Below are 15,918 nucleotides of genomic sequence, written 5' to 3' on the forward strand. Positions count from 1 at the left end.
TTTGTTGTTTCGAATTAAATATTACTATACCTTGCTCTAATTAAGTCACATGCAGCCACTTTTTTCGTGATTTACGTGGAAATAAAACATCATTTTAGATAACGTATGTCATTGAGTGTTGTCTGGCTTCCTTATACAATCATTTTCTATGTAGTATGATTATAAATCAATAGCATGTCTTACACGTCATGATCAGCGGATACCCGACATTTGAGTAAGTAAGAATGTAAGAATTCAATCTTCACGGCCGACACTCGGCTAACCGAGAGATAGGTCGGTTAATCTATATTGAGTATACGGCTATATCGGCGGTGGGTCTGTTAATCGGGTTGGCTAAAGTGTTATCGTGAAAAACAGTGCAAGGTCATTATGTTTCATTGTATAACTTTTTAATTATATTTATATCATAAAAACTATGCATGTCTGACAAAATGATTTGGAGTACCGAATCCAGTGGTGTATTTTTTTTTTCTAGCCTCAATAAACGATCTATAAAATAAAAAGGCGAGTGTTACTCATCAGTAAATTTATACACATTTTACACACACAAAATGTACACAAAAATGACAAGTTGGTTGAGTTTACTTGCATGCAATCTGTTGAACATCGAAAAAAAGACTGGCATTATGTTTGTTTACCATATTAACATCAATATGTGAAAAATCTACACGAAAAACTGTATTTTGGTGACATAAATCAATTTTTGATAAAAATATGGTCTGTTATGATGGGTCGGATGTATAAAACTCGGTCTGTTAATTGGTCTGTTAAGAGTTATGAATGACATTACAAGTATAATTTAATTGCTATATGGGGTGTTATCTGAATAAAGAGATAGGCTCAAGATTAGTGGCTAGAATAAATGGAAACAACACATGAACAATGAAACATAAGTTTAGACAATAGAATCTGAAAATTGATAGAAATGATTTTAAAAAGTGTAAAATCAGAGTAATATTATTTTTATCAAAGAATGGTCGCATATATCATGTGGATTCTGTTTCATTGATGTGAATGGCATCAATTTGTCATTTACATATTTAAAACAAGAACATAAATCAAAGATAAACTTCGTAATGTTTTGATTTTTTTTTTATCAAATGAACTGAAATATCTATAATACTAAAATTACGAGGTCCAATTTGTCAGCCGTCATCACGTTAAAACGACGAATCAAAGAATTCAACTTTATATATAACTAATATAGTACAAAGGTGTAGATTAAAAATTACACCACTCCAGGCCCTTTTGTTTTCCACGTAATTAATATTGCCAATAATTAGGAAGTTCCGGGTCGAGTCCGATACCGATACCAATAGTATATTCACCTGTTACCTATTACCTTATATGTACGTTCCACATCTGACAGGTGCACCACCAAACGGTGTATTCATGATTAATATGCTATATACACGGGTCATAATCACAGGATTGACACTACTTAATTGTCAGATTGTTACCTATTGTAGTATTTTAATCAGTAAGACTTTCTAAGATAACAATACAAATACTAAAAATATTGACAAAAAATAAGGCGTAAAGGTACAGTTTTCAATTTGTTAGCAGGCAAGACGTAATTAAAACAGCGAATCAAAGAATTCAACTTTATTTATAACTAATATAGGACAATGCTGTTGATTAAAAAATGCTCCATTCCAGGACCTTTTGTTTTCCAAATAATTAATATTACCAATAATTGATAAGTTCCAGTTCGACGGGTTCAAACAGAAAACTTGAAAGCAGAGAACAGTGTGTATCTTATAATCGGCATGACTTTATCAGATGTCAATACTAATACTAAAATAAGACTTGCGCATAATTATATATTTTAATTTAGTCACAGACCTGCGATATCACGGGTGTGTTCTAGTGTTTATAATGCAAACAAATATAGACAAACCTTTCAACATCAACCTTTCTCTACACCACCTTGAAGGTCACTCGATTGAAAAACAAGCACGTTTGTGGACTGTGAGTCGGCTAATTGACTTACGATATCATAGGAATACATTATTACTCGAAAAATGAAATTAATATTATGCATTTATTGTGATTTATAGGAATATAAAATTGTCTTGATGTTTAACTTTAAATCAGCACCCAACACTAATATAAAAAAAAACTACTTATGTCTATATCTTGTTTATAACCACGGTTTAGAACTTAATTGGTACAGACATTTCCTTAGGCGGCAGAAAATGAGAATGATGACTCCGATACAAAGGAAAATACATACCGGAAATAAACTCCTCATAGATACCAGGATTTAAATTTGATATTTACGCCAGACACGCGTTTCGTCTACGAAAAACTCATCAAAGACGTTCGAAAAAAATTGTTCGAAAGGCCAAAAACAAAGTTGAAAAGCATTGAGGAAATACAACTAATACCGGTGTCACACATCAGCCTATAGATCCGGCGTGTTAAAAATCATTTACGCTGCCAATATACTTTAAGCGTGTATTGGGCGTACTAGAAGTGTACAACGTACCTAAGGCTAAGCGTTTATCCGGCGTTCAAGAAACGTATGTTGGCGTATGTTGTATGCTTTTTATGCTGCATAAAACTTTCCTCGGGTTGTAGCGTTCATCAAGCGTATTTACTTTCGTTCAGAGGCTAAAGGTATAGGGGGAGGGTTGATATCTCATAAACATGTTTTTCCCCTCCGCAATTTTGCGCCTGTCCCAAGTCAGGAGCCTCTGGCCTTTGAGAGTCTTTAGTTATATGATTTTTAATTTTAGTTTTTAGTGTATAATTCGGAGTTTATTATGACGTCCAATATCACTGTTAGTACTAGTATACATATTTTTAAGGGGCCAGCTGAAGGACGCCTACGGGTGCGGGAGTTTCTCTCAACATTGAAGACCCATTGGTAGCCTTTGTCTGTTGCCTGTTCTATGGTCGGGTTGTTGTCGCTTTGACACATTCCCCATTTCCTTTCTCAAATTAACCTTTGTATTTCGACGTTCTTCAAACTTATGCAACGAGCTTTGAACGATTGCTAAGAAACGTCGCACGATACTGGTGTCACCTAACGTTACACACTCAAAGACGTAAGACAAAATAAAAACGTTGGAATGCATGTTGTTCAGATGGCTTTTTACAATAAATTTAAAAGGATCGATTTTTTTCCTAAGAAGGAATTTTTTCTTAGATAAAAGATGTTAAGCTTTAGTTTTATTAACAAATTAAAAATAAAAAAGTAACTTGAATTAAAACCATTTAATTGTATACATTTTAATTATAAGGGCAATCGATTTCTTTTTTTATGGATAAACTATGCACTGCAAATGCATTCATTTTTGCACTCCAGAATGTCAAGGCAAAAGGACTACGGCATATCTAGCATGGCAGTTCTGCACAACTTGAATATATGCAAAGGAATTAGCGGGAACAATTATTATAGCTGTTTTTATCTGTTAATTTGTATTCTAGCGGATCCGACTATTATAGTCCGGAAAACACTTCAGTTCCGCGAGGAAATCTCCGAGTCTCCCCACCCCTTCTTTGTGAATCGGAAGAGCTTCAAAATAAAACATTAATTTTAAAGTTTTTTTATTAAGCAACAAAATAAAATAGCCGTATTCCAAATCGTCTGTGAAAAGTGCAATCATGACAATTGGACGGAACGTTAGAAGCATATTTTATTAAAAATAACGTCAAAATCGTATGTGGGGACATTGTATCGGACATTTTAGTTTTATCTGATATCTTGTATATTAGATATAATTTATGGGAATTTAGTATTAAAATAGAGATAAATGTTTGTACTTTTATCCATTATAAAAAAAAATATGTAGCGAATGGCACTGTATTAAATAAACATCCTGAAAACACAGAAAACGTAACCCTACGTTAAATTTGGTTTGAAGGGGACAAAATGTCGGACATTGCTAATCAACTCGAATAAAAAGAATATGTTTTAAAATTTCCTGATTATTGCATGAGGTGAAAGTGTGATCTTTGTACAAAATACTAGTATAAGAATTATTTACTTTCGACTCCGGGATTGCTCTGGAATTCCCTTTTTGGGACAATTTATAAAAAATTAAGGCAACCTTTTTTGCATGGGACACATAATTTGTATCATTTTGATCCCTTTTTCTTATATTTCCGTCTTTTCGAGAGAGAAAAATCGACAGTACGTCATCGCCCACTTATAAATTGCTTGTTCTAGACAAACTTTTATATCGTTTGGTAAAAAAGATTATATGTTTTTTACGGTATTCAGAATTTCACAAAACTAAAAGTGTAACGCGGGACAAGGAAATCATATTGCAAAATAAAGGTTTTATTGAGTTTTTATTAATGAAAATGGTCTGTTACATATACAAAATTGTAATAATCTGAAAGAAGAGTTTAAAAGCTTTAAAATGATATACAACACTTTATAATATCATTGTTTATGTTTAAAAATTAACAAGATGAATGTGTCTTGTCCATGATTTCACCAAAGTAACACCAGTAGCGTGCGACGTTTCTAAGCATTCTTATGGCGTGCAACTAACGTATAGACCACGTCCAATTGTATTTTTTGTCTATCTGATGAGTTAAGCCTTTTTCAACTGATTTTTATAGTTCGTTCTTATGTTGTACTGTTATACCACTGTCCCAGGTTAGGGATCCCGCTAATATGTTTAACCCCGCTACATTATTTATGTATGTACCTGTCCCAAGGGCTGTAATTCAGTGGTTGTCGTTTGTTTATGTGTTACATATTTGTTTTTCGTTCATTTTTTTTTTACATAAATAAGGCCGTTAGTTTTCTTGTTTGAATTGTTTTACATTGTCTTATCGGGGCCTTTCATAACTGACTATGCATAATGGGCTTTATTCATTGTTGAAGGCCGTACGGTGTTGTTAATATTTGTGTCATTTTGGTCGTTTGTAGATAGTTGTCTCATTGGCAATCATACCACATCTTCTTTTTTATATTTGTCAGTTTTCTCTGAACCTTTGGTGCACGCCGGTCTATCCGCCAATGTGTGACGCCAGCATAAGGTAAAACAAACAAAAATAAGGCTGATTGATAACTTGGCGTAAATAATAAATTCATGCGAATTCGAGCGGTCAATCAGTCCATATAACGCTAATTTGAAGTGACACACCCTTTTAATGAAATGCAGAGAAAAAAAATAGAATAAAAGTGCTCTTTCTATAAGGATACTGTTGCACCGTATTCTAATTTTTTCGTCACAGGTACATCTCATTTTTGTTCAATGTGAAAATATAAACTCAAGGTATTAAGACTATTGTCGTGGCTAAATAACTCTTAACTGACACGATTTAAATTGTCCAACCCATTAACAGACTGTATTCCCCTAATATTCATTAAAATGTGGTATAACTCAACTTATATAACAATTATGAAATATTTATCAACGACAATTGACTTTTTAGAACCAAAGTACTACCTTGTGTCCTTTAAATCATATCTAAAAATGGTTGTGGCCTTTTATCTAAAATATTGCTATGCGTACAAGCATAAAAACCACATACTTGCGCGACGCCTTTTCGTTTTACTTAAAATTGCGCAGGCTATGCATTTTTTTTAATATTGGAAAATGTTCTATGATAGATATCATTTTGTCAGACACTTTTCTTTTTTTTGATGTGATTTTCATAATATGCAAAAACATCTGTATATTTAACAGAGTTTAACATTAAATTGTGAGTTTTACTCTTAACAGACGTATAACCAACCCGATTAACAGACCCACCGCCGATATAGCCGCATACTCAATATAGATTAACCGACCTATCTCTCGGTTAGCCGAATGTCGGCCGTGATCTTAAAGTCATAAGAAACGAGTGACCGGTGAAAAATAATGTTCTTCCAATTCTTGAACCGATGCATACAAACATCATAAACTTAGTCTTCTGTGCACGAATTTCTCATTTTTTTCGTGTAAATTTCGTATAATCGTCATTTTTTTTTAAATTGGCCAGTGTTGGTGTGAAAATATGGCAGGTAATTAAAGTTCATGTTTTGAATCCGAAGTTTAACGATTGTCCCCTGTTTGTCAACAATCGACATAAAATCAACAAAAAGCATGGAAATTGAGCACGTGTTTAACATGTAAATTCAGATAATAGTTTATTTTGAGGACATTCATGCGTATTGTGATCACCGGATTTTTACGAGGTGGTTCACACTGAGGTCACTTTGCATACGGAAAATATGTCGGGGGAATTGCTTGCTGGAAGCTGGAAGCAAGCAATTGAAATAAAGTAAACTTCTTCTAAATATGAATAAATTAAAGAATTTCCTCAGAAAAAAGTATATGTACATAAGTTTTATAATGAAAACTATCCATTGAGTTATAAAAAACATATGCATTATTATTTTTGATTTGAGGTTTCTTATGACTTTAATTCATGATTTCTTGGTTTTGTTCATGTGTTGTGACCATTGTTTGTATCATGTAACAGCTTAAGATACTGGCAAGGAAAAAGTAAAAAGGCATACAAAGTTAAAGAAAACAGGAAAGAAGACAAATCAATATCCTCATCCTGTCGGCCGTTCTTCCACAATAGGCCGAGTTCCATTGAAGACTCATCCAGTCGACCGATCTACCACAATAGACTGAGTTCCATTAAAGACCCTCATCCAGTCGGTCATCCTTCCACATTGCCCGAGTTCCATTGAAGACCGTCATTCAGTCGGCCGTTCTCCCACAATAGCCTGAGTTCCATTGAAGACCCTCATCTAGTCGGTCGTCCTTCCACAATGACCCGAGTTCCGTTGATGCATGCATTGATTAACACAGTTTGTATTTTGAAATCTGTATTTTAATTAGATTGTATATTTTGAACTATTTTCTCATTTGTTATTTTCCTCCCAATATCAAATCAGAAATGGGGTCGATTACTTTGTAGTGTAATCGACGAAAATTACCATTACTTTGAAATTGAGAATGAAAATATGTTAAAGTGACAACAACCCGACCACTGAAGAGCAGACAATAACCGAACGCGGAAAAAAACACACCTTGGGGTTGGCTTCGGCTGACCTCTTAACCATGTTTTGTCACATCTCAACCTCCCCCTATACATCTAGTCAATGTAGAATAAAGAAACACACAATACTCATAGAAGAACTCGGTTTAAAAAAAGTCCGATGTCAGAAAAAGTGTAAAAAGAAACTAAGCAAATAAACTCATCATAGCTGATATCGAGACAAAATTTTGTATTTACGCCAGACTCGTGTTTCGTCTATAAAAGACTCATCAGTGATGCTCGAATCCCAAAAAGTTAAAAAGGCCAAAAAAAAGTACGAAGTTGAAGAGCATTGAGGACCAAAATTCCTAAAAGTTTTGCCAAATCCAGCCAAGGTAATCTATGTCTGAGGTAGAAAAGCATTAGTATTTCAAAAATTCGAAATTTTGTTAACAGTTAATTTATAAATATAACCAATGACAATGATGCATAAATTAACAAGGGACTACTAGTAGGTACTGACATGCCAGCTCCAAACCTCAATTAAATTGATTGAAAGATTATGTCTTCATAAATGAAAATCAAGCAAATATAACTATATAGTAAAGGTTATGTCTACAAAATAAGCACATAATGGAAACTGTTTGGTTCATAAAAAACGTTTGTGAAAAAACTGTGAATATATGTGCAATAAGGGTATCCTCACGTTACCAACTTCACACCTACAAATAGATTTCATGACCAAAATTTAAAAAAAAGAACAAACCAAATATCAATAAAATGCTTCGTCGAGCTCAGCCTGATACAACTGCAGATGTAGATTTAGCATATAGAAAACACCAAGTATTGTATGTCAGTTGAAATCAGTCATATTTTAATTTTGGACCCTTCAAACTTTAATATGGACTTATTTGAAAACAGGTATCAGGTGAGACCGAACATCTCAGTTGCAGTAGTCTAGCAACTACATATCTCTTGAATTTCATATAATAGTCCCACAAAAATGTTGAAAATGTGTTAAAAAAAATCAAGCTTCTCTCATGTGAAAGTCACGGGTACCTTTTTGGTCACTACTTTATGGGTTGCGCCTAAATATGAATTATTACACTTTATAGTGACTAACCAGCTAGGCCAAACAAATAATTCTCAAGAAACATGCAGAACAAGAATCACTCAATGTGTCCACAGTACACGGTCGGATTCCCCACTCGCACTATCAATTTCTATGTTCAGTGAACCGTGAAATTGGTATAAAAATCTAATTTGGCATTGAAATTAGAATGATCATATCAAAGGGAACATGTGAAATCAGTTTCATGTGGATTGGACTTCCACTTCATTAAAAACTACCTCGACCAAAAACTTTAAGCTGAAACAGACGGACGACCGAACGAACGAACAGACGGACGAACGGTACAACGAATGAAATTACAGACGGACCAACGGACGCACATACCAGAAAACATAATGCCCCTCAAATATTGGAGGTAGTATTTTTTTTAAGAAAAAAACTAAAACATTGTGGTAAAACAATCCATACAATGTTTTTAGACCCTGATACCTAAACTGTTGGAACCACTCAAATCAATTTATTATAACCTTTCTTTTGTGTAATGAACCTTCTGGTAAAATTTCATAGAGATCCATTCACTTTAACTAAAGTTACTGCACGGAAACCAAAAGTGTCTTCGGACAACAACGACGTAAAACTGACTTTAAATTCTAATATGACGTCCTTATTACGCTTTGTGAACAAAGCCGTGTTCTAATGAGCACACAAATATGTTTGACACATGCGCACGGACTTACTGTTTATATTTACGTTATTTTCATCGTTATCCTTTTAAATATTTACATTTAAGCAGCTAACATACACTTTTATTATATATTTTTATCAAACAACATATATTTGCCCTGCTCGTAGTTTTTAAACTTATCAAATATGAAATGTAATATACAGACTCCTCGGGGATGACACGGGAACAGCCAAACATTCTTACGGTATTTTCGTATGCTTCGACCTATAAATATATTGATTTTGTCATATTAGAATCGAAATAATTTCTTCATGTCATACTCTATGCTCATTTTAACATGGGTAGGCATTATATTTGACCACATTTTACACCTCACTAACGCTCAGTGTAAATATCGACAAATATAATGCCTACCCATGTTAAAATGAGCATAGAGCATGACATGAAGGAATTATTTCTTAATTATAACATGAAGTTGATGTAAAAACAAAATCATTTGGTCAAAATTTAACACTAGAAAGTATGGGGAATCAGAATATATATTTTTATCAACTATGGGAATCAGAATATCTTTATTGAGAAAAAAAAACATACTCCCTCTAGCATTTTGAAGTTTAATGATCGTTCCCTAAACATTTTTCATCTGAACCTATTATTTTATTTTAGACAAAAACTATATATGGGACATTCGTCCGGAACATGCATGAATTATTTGCCACTGAACGTTAAGCAAACAAACAATCAATCAATATGTAGGTTATAGTCTTTGTATGCTGGCATTTAAGGTAGCACCTTCCTCAGTATTACAAAGAGCAGTTTAAGGTGGTACCTAACACTACAGGGAGATAACTCTGTAAAATCAGCTAAACGTTTTAATTACGTTGTGTTGTTATGGGAATATTAAGCTTCTCAATGATCAAAATGTGTGTTTGTCAAATTGCTATATAACCAGTGTAATTTTCCTGATAAAACGCTTGGTTCAAATATTTTGAAATTTTGAAATTTTTGTTAAAGGGTCAAAGTAAATACTTTGTCAAAATTTTATGAAAATTAAACGAGCCAAATTAATTTTAGTAAAAGTGTTGGGTACCACCTTAACATTGGGATTGTTTGATTGTCCTTCTCTTTAGTATAATTACCTTTTTTATAAAAAGAATCTTAGGTCAGTGCAAATTTTAAATTAATAAAAATGATTAAGGAAAATTTAGTAATGAAAAATAACCATCAAGTAGTTTTATAATCTGCAAAGAAAAACACAATAAATGGCTACGGTCACTGGTGTTCTAGCAGTTTTAGCTCATGAGTAAACCATAACCACAAAATACAGCACTCGGGATCAATATGCATAATGTATCTACTGTTGCTTTGTCCTTAGTGGGACAACTTTGTTCACACAGACTGCACCGAGTTCGGAACTGTGAATCAGGTTTTAGACAATTTTAACATACCGGAAATGTCAAAAGACGGAAGCGCGGAATTTTAAAACGTTGAAACACAAAGAAATGACAAGTGAAAGTGTCGATGATTATTTCAGTATTAGTGACATTCTTACAACACAAGAACGATTGCCATGCAAAGTTGAACTACCTATTTACAGATTAGGCAAGAACACCGCAAATATTCCTTAAAGACCAACCTTTTTGGTGTTTTGAAAAAGGGGAGGGGAGAAATTATTTATCTTGCCTCTGATCCTGTCGCTCTGTTTTAAGGGAGACACAAATAGGAGCTAATGCCATCAGTATAAGACAGGTGGTCTGAAAAATACTGTACCTTTTTGAAAACCCAGAGTGACCTATGAAAATATATTTTAGGACAACAGGGTACTAGGTACAGTTTTTGTCTGGATGGTATCAGATCGTTCTGGCCTCAAGTCGGTCTGTCCCAAAGTCTATCGGCCCACACACATCAGGCCCCAAGTTGAACCCTCCCAAAGTCCATCAGGCCCCAAGTTGAACCCTCCCAAAGTCCATCAGGCCCCAAGTTGAACCCTCCTAAAGTCTACCCCCACACACATCAGGCCCCAAGTATATCCAGCCCCATAATATTAATTAGGCACTGGCTACGGTAACATGGAAATGTAACAATAATAAAAATATTATTGTTACATTGGAGACTTATTGCTGGAATGCAAGGTTAGGTAAGGAACAGATTATAACCGATGAATGTAACAATAATGATCAAGTCTACGGTTACATTGCGTTATTGTTACATTAATTCACTTCAATGTACGTGGGACTAGGGAGAAGTGATGTGTATTACAATAAAACTTGAAAACTTTACTAGTCAGAGATATAACTATATAGGGTTATTACAGAAAATAACTTGTGTGTGTTATTACAGATACTTTTCCTTAAATTTTCTAAATCTTTAATAACATTTGTTTGTTATATGTAAAATTATTTAATCTATAGTGGGCCCTTGGGAACTCTTGAGACTTTGTGCAGAAACTAAATGCATAGCCTTGATAATTAATTTTTAAATTGAATTTATACATTTTTGATTAACCATGGTAAATCAATGAGACTAGGCTATTTAGGAATTAACTTAGCTGTGATATAAACAAGGCTAAGTTATTGAAGGAATGTAACTTATTATATAAGACACTTGGGAATTACTGAGAAACTTGCGCTGAACCTCATTACATGTACATGCTCTGGTCATTAGTTCTTAAAATAAATTAAAATAATTTTTTATAAAGCATGATTTATGTCTGAGCAAATGCAAAAAGTGATAAAGAGAAGCTGTGATAACACCCTTTAGTTATTACAGGCATATTTTTTTCTGTGATAACATATAGGTGTACTATCCAAAATTAGAATATTGTGAACTGTTACATCTTTCAATAGTTCAGTATACACAAAGACAATATCAATAGAACGTGTATACATTTTAACTAAACTTATGATGTATATTGTCCCTTTGAAACATGTAACATACATATGTTATCACAGTTCTTTGATTTTTTAGTCCACAATAACAAATGTATGTTATTTTCCTGTAATAACCCTATAGAGTTATATCCCTGACTGTTTACTTGAACTTTACAAAATTGCATACAATTTAAAAAAAAATTATTTGCAATATTACATTTCTACAAATTCAATATGCAGATAACAAGCGGTGCTGCAACATGCTCGTCTGTTTTTCATACTGTACAATTCCATTATGTACTATACTTTTTTTTAAGTTTGAAAAACTTTCAATGTCTGTCATGCAGCAATGCTTCAGCTGAAAAATTATGTTTTTACTCTTTGATCAAGTATTTGTATATTAAACATGTTAAACTCCTTGTTGGGATGATCATATTAGTTATTTTCATAATTTTTTTGGTTGGAAGTACATGTACATGTGAGGTTGTAATGTAATATGATTTCATTAATGTCCATTACTGATTTTATGTTCACCTCCAATTTCCATATCCAACTTAGTATATCTTAAAAACCCAATAAAACATAAAAATACAAGTCTACAACTGTCATGACTGTGAAGGCAATTGATGTTATAAACATTTGCCGACATGTTGAAACTGGTAGAATCAGTGTTTTCTGTTTCAGAGTCTACAAATGTAGATATTTTGTGATAGTAATTTCATTCTTATATTGTAAAAAAAGGAAGCAACAGTTACACATTGTTACACAACTGTAGAAGGTTTAACATGATTTTGAAATTGGTATAAAATTGGAGACTTACGCTAGCGTACATCATGTACATTGAAGTGCATTAATGTAACAATAACGCAATGTAACCATAGACTAATTATTATTGTTACATTCGTAATTAATCAGATCCTTACCAAACCCTGAATTACGGCAATTAGTTGCCAATGTGACAATAATATTTTTATTATTGTTACATTTCCATGTAACTGTAGCCAGTGCCTATATTAACATGATTAATGAAATAATAAATAATATTTAAAATAGGTAGAAAAATGTAACTGAGGAACCATACATGTAGCTCTTAGGTCCTTATGTTATTTTTTTTACCATACATATGACCACAAATTGTAATGAAAATAACATAACAGCGCTGGGTTTCCAAAATGTTGTAAATTAAAAAAAATCAAGATATAGATCTCACAAACAGGCTTTGAAAGTTTTGAAAAAAATCCAAAAGTTGTACATGTATGTGAACATGGAACAATTTTGTAGATAATAGTGAAATAACAACCTTGACATTTCTGCATTATCTGAGAAACTGCATAAATTATTTTCACAGAAAAAAAAAAATACAATTATTTTATTACCAAAGCCATTATACAACGATTTTCAAGTTTTCATACAACATTTTGTAAGCAAACTTTACAAACAACTGACATTGGCAATTTTGTAATATGTCTTATTTCAAACGTTTTGATTGGTTTAACTGTATGCTATTTTGTAATACATGTACCAAAGAGACAAAAAAGTATTTTTAGCCAAATTGTCATATACGACATTTTAGAAGCCCAGCGAAGAAAGGACTTAAGAGCTACAGTTCCACAGCTACATGTACATGTAGCAAAAAATTGAAAGGTTTGAAAATTTGTAATTTCTGCATATATACTTGTATACAGGTATATGAAGTAATATACAAATTTAGTGCATTCTTTTTTTCCCTGCAGAAGATGATAAAATAAATGATTATCTGACAGTTATTTTTACTTTTCAAGTACATGTGTATACAATGTATAGTTTGTGCATGTAATATTTGCAACAGTTTCAGGCCATATTTACTCCATCAATATCAATGAAATGTACAAATCTATTTTAGGGTACCTTGATAGCAGTTCTACTAGTGATGATTTACAGCCAGGAACCAAGCTAGATTTGTCATTCTGGATGGCCAGAGCTTTGTGTAGCAGGAAACGTCATATTGTCAGTGTAGAAATGCCACGACCGTACAGAGAAGGTTATAGGGAAATATTAACAGCAGATGCTAATGTGGTTGATCTCCATAAATTAGGACCCTACTATTATAGCTATGGGTCACAGTTACTGAAGTTTGAACTGCCAGAAACTGCAGATGTAGCAAAAAGTTTAATAAAGGTATACTGAACATATGATAAAAACTTCATTTGTGCATATATACAATGTAGAAGTTAAAATAAAAATTGAAAAAAAAATCCTTCAAATGGAAAGATAGAAAAATGGATATCCGTTTCATACTTTGGCAGACAATCCTGCTTTAGATATCCAAATGGACATAAATTTTTATGTATTAAACAAGAACATTTCTATTTGTTTGTGGATACATGTACATGTAGATGTACAAATGATGTATCTGTTACTTTTCATTTGACCTTTAAAATTTATCTTTCATGTTTGGATGGGTCCATTTCATTTATGATAAATGTATGATTTGTAATTATGAATATAAGGAAAAGTAACTAAACATACTAAATGCGATGAGCTTTTATTAACATTTGTTAAGTTTAGCAAATAATTGTGCAAATCAACATTGCAAAGTATGCATGGCTATTAGAAAGCTGTTGTTGAGAAATTTAATTACTTTTAATGAACACATGATGACATTGGGTATACAGAGACAGTTCTCCATCAAAACAGTTACTGGTACTGTAAATTCAGAAATTACTAGGCATTTATTTAATATGTTTATAATGAAGATATTTCATTAATGGACAAAAATGCGGGTTTGATTGTTGCTATTTATGTGATTTTGAAAAATCTGCATACAGATCTGTTCCAAGTACATGTATCAGTTTGCAAGTTCTTACATGTATTATTGCAATTTTCACCCAGTTCTATTATTCACATAAATTATTTGTTTATAAAAAATCTCATAATAATTTCTTAATTTACAGTTGTTTTAGATTTGGCTTTTGTTCTGTGTAAACCTTATTAAACCCTTTTTCAAAAATTTACATTTATTATGTTTCTGATTTAAACAAAAAAGAAATGTTTGGTTACATTTAAATTCAACAGCAGCTCAAATACAAAATTAAACAACTGTTTTAAAGTTGCAAAATTCATACCATTTACTTCTAATAATAAATTGAAATAATTCTTTTTTCCAGTGCTTTCAGACAAGGATAAGGAAAATCATGGACTCGTCTCAGAATGCTTATAATGAAGACACTACAAAATTAACAGAGAAATTAGATGAGACAGAGAAATGTTTGTTTAAAGCAGGACAGATGGGACTGAACGATTTTCAAAGGTGGGAAACCAGACAAACAGAAAAATTAACAACATCAGAAATGGTTAGAAGTCACAGAAAACGTAAAAGAGCTTTAATGGATGATTCTTGACCAAATTTTAATTTTTTCATTTAATATATTTTATATTGATTTTAAATCAGATGAACTTATTTAAATCTTGTTGACTATTGAAATATGCATCACTGGTAAAAATAAAAACAATTGTATATATGACAATGTGGTCACCAATAAAGTGTCTTTTAAGTTTGTTTAATACCTTCAATGTATTCTGTAAAGACTAATTTCATTGGATAGCTGTCTGGCTCCCACAATATTATTATAGTCAATGGTGCAGAGATTGATTAAACACCAACAATTAATTTATGAGCTTCAAATGCATGGTAACAAAGTTATTTATAATGTAGAAAGTTGTTTAAGAGGTTATGACATTGAATTCCTATACATGTTCATGCAAATAATCTTAAAGTGTAACTGTTGATATTTTTTTAAATGATTCTATTGATATTAAAACTCCTTCTTTCACAAAAAACAGACTAAACAAATTACGTAATGAAGGTAAATATATGTGTATGGCAGAGTTTGCACCTTAAAATAACCTGTATTAATATCTGATGAATATTGAATGATAGGGCAGTTACAAGTTGACGGTTTTGATTTTTACATTCTTTAACACTTTATTATTGATATTTAACCATTTTTTTCCGATTGTCTCTGCTTAGAAATTGGGGAATGATACAAGACTTATTTGATGATACTTAATAATTAAGTTATACTGTAGCAAGTTCAATCAATTTTTATTTTATATACATGTAGTTGAATTACAATAAAAAATGCATTTATTCACAACTCGTTGTTTTGTTTAATTTGATGCTTATACTTTCTGCTTTATTCTCTTAGTTTTCTGATTGATGCATGTGTTTAAGTAAAAATTCTATATTTATTTCTATCAGGTTCATTTTGTCTCACCTTGATAAAGTCAAAAGGGAGACATAGGTATGCTGTTTCCAGCAGCAGTGTCTACAACGTTTTAGTTTGTGATTAGGCCTAGTTTAAATGTATGTT

At 32.3% G+C, this 15,918-nt stretch overlaps 1 protein-coding gene across 1 annotated transcript; it reads left to right on the top strand.

Moving 5' to 3' along the window:
* The first annotated feature begins 10,124 nt into the window (after positions 1 to 10,124).
* On the top strand, positions 10,125 to 15,702 carry LOC134721902 (DNA replication complex GINS protein PSF3-like). The gene is made up of 3 exons (XM_063585186.1): positions 10,125 to 10,298; positions 13,449 to 13,723; positions 14,713 to 15,702. Exons 1-3 carry the CDS (start codon positions 10,199 to 10,201, stop codon positions 14,944 to 14,946), a joined length of 609 nt encoding a protein of 202 aa, XP_063441256.1. The 5' UTR covers positions 10,125 to 10,198; the 3' UTR covers positions 14,947 to 15,702.
* The last annotated feature ends 216 nt before the right edge of the window (positions 15,703 to 15,918 follow it).

This window comes from Mytilus trossulus, chromosome 6 (assembly GCF_036588685.1).
Source record: "Mytilus trossulus isolate FHL-02 chromosome 6, PNRI_Mtr1.1.1.hap1, whole genome shotgun sequence".
NCBI lineage: Eukaryota > Metazoa > Mollusca > Bivalvia > Mytilida > Mytilidae > Mytilus > Mytilus trossulus.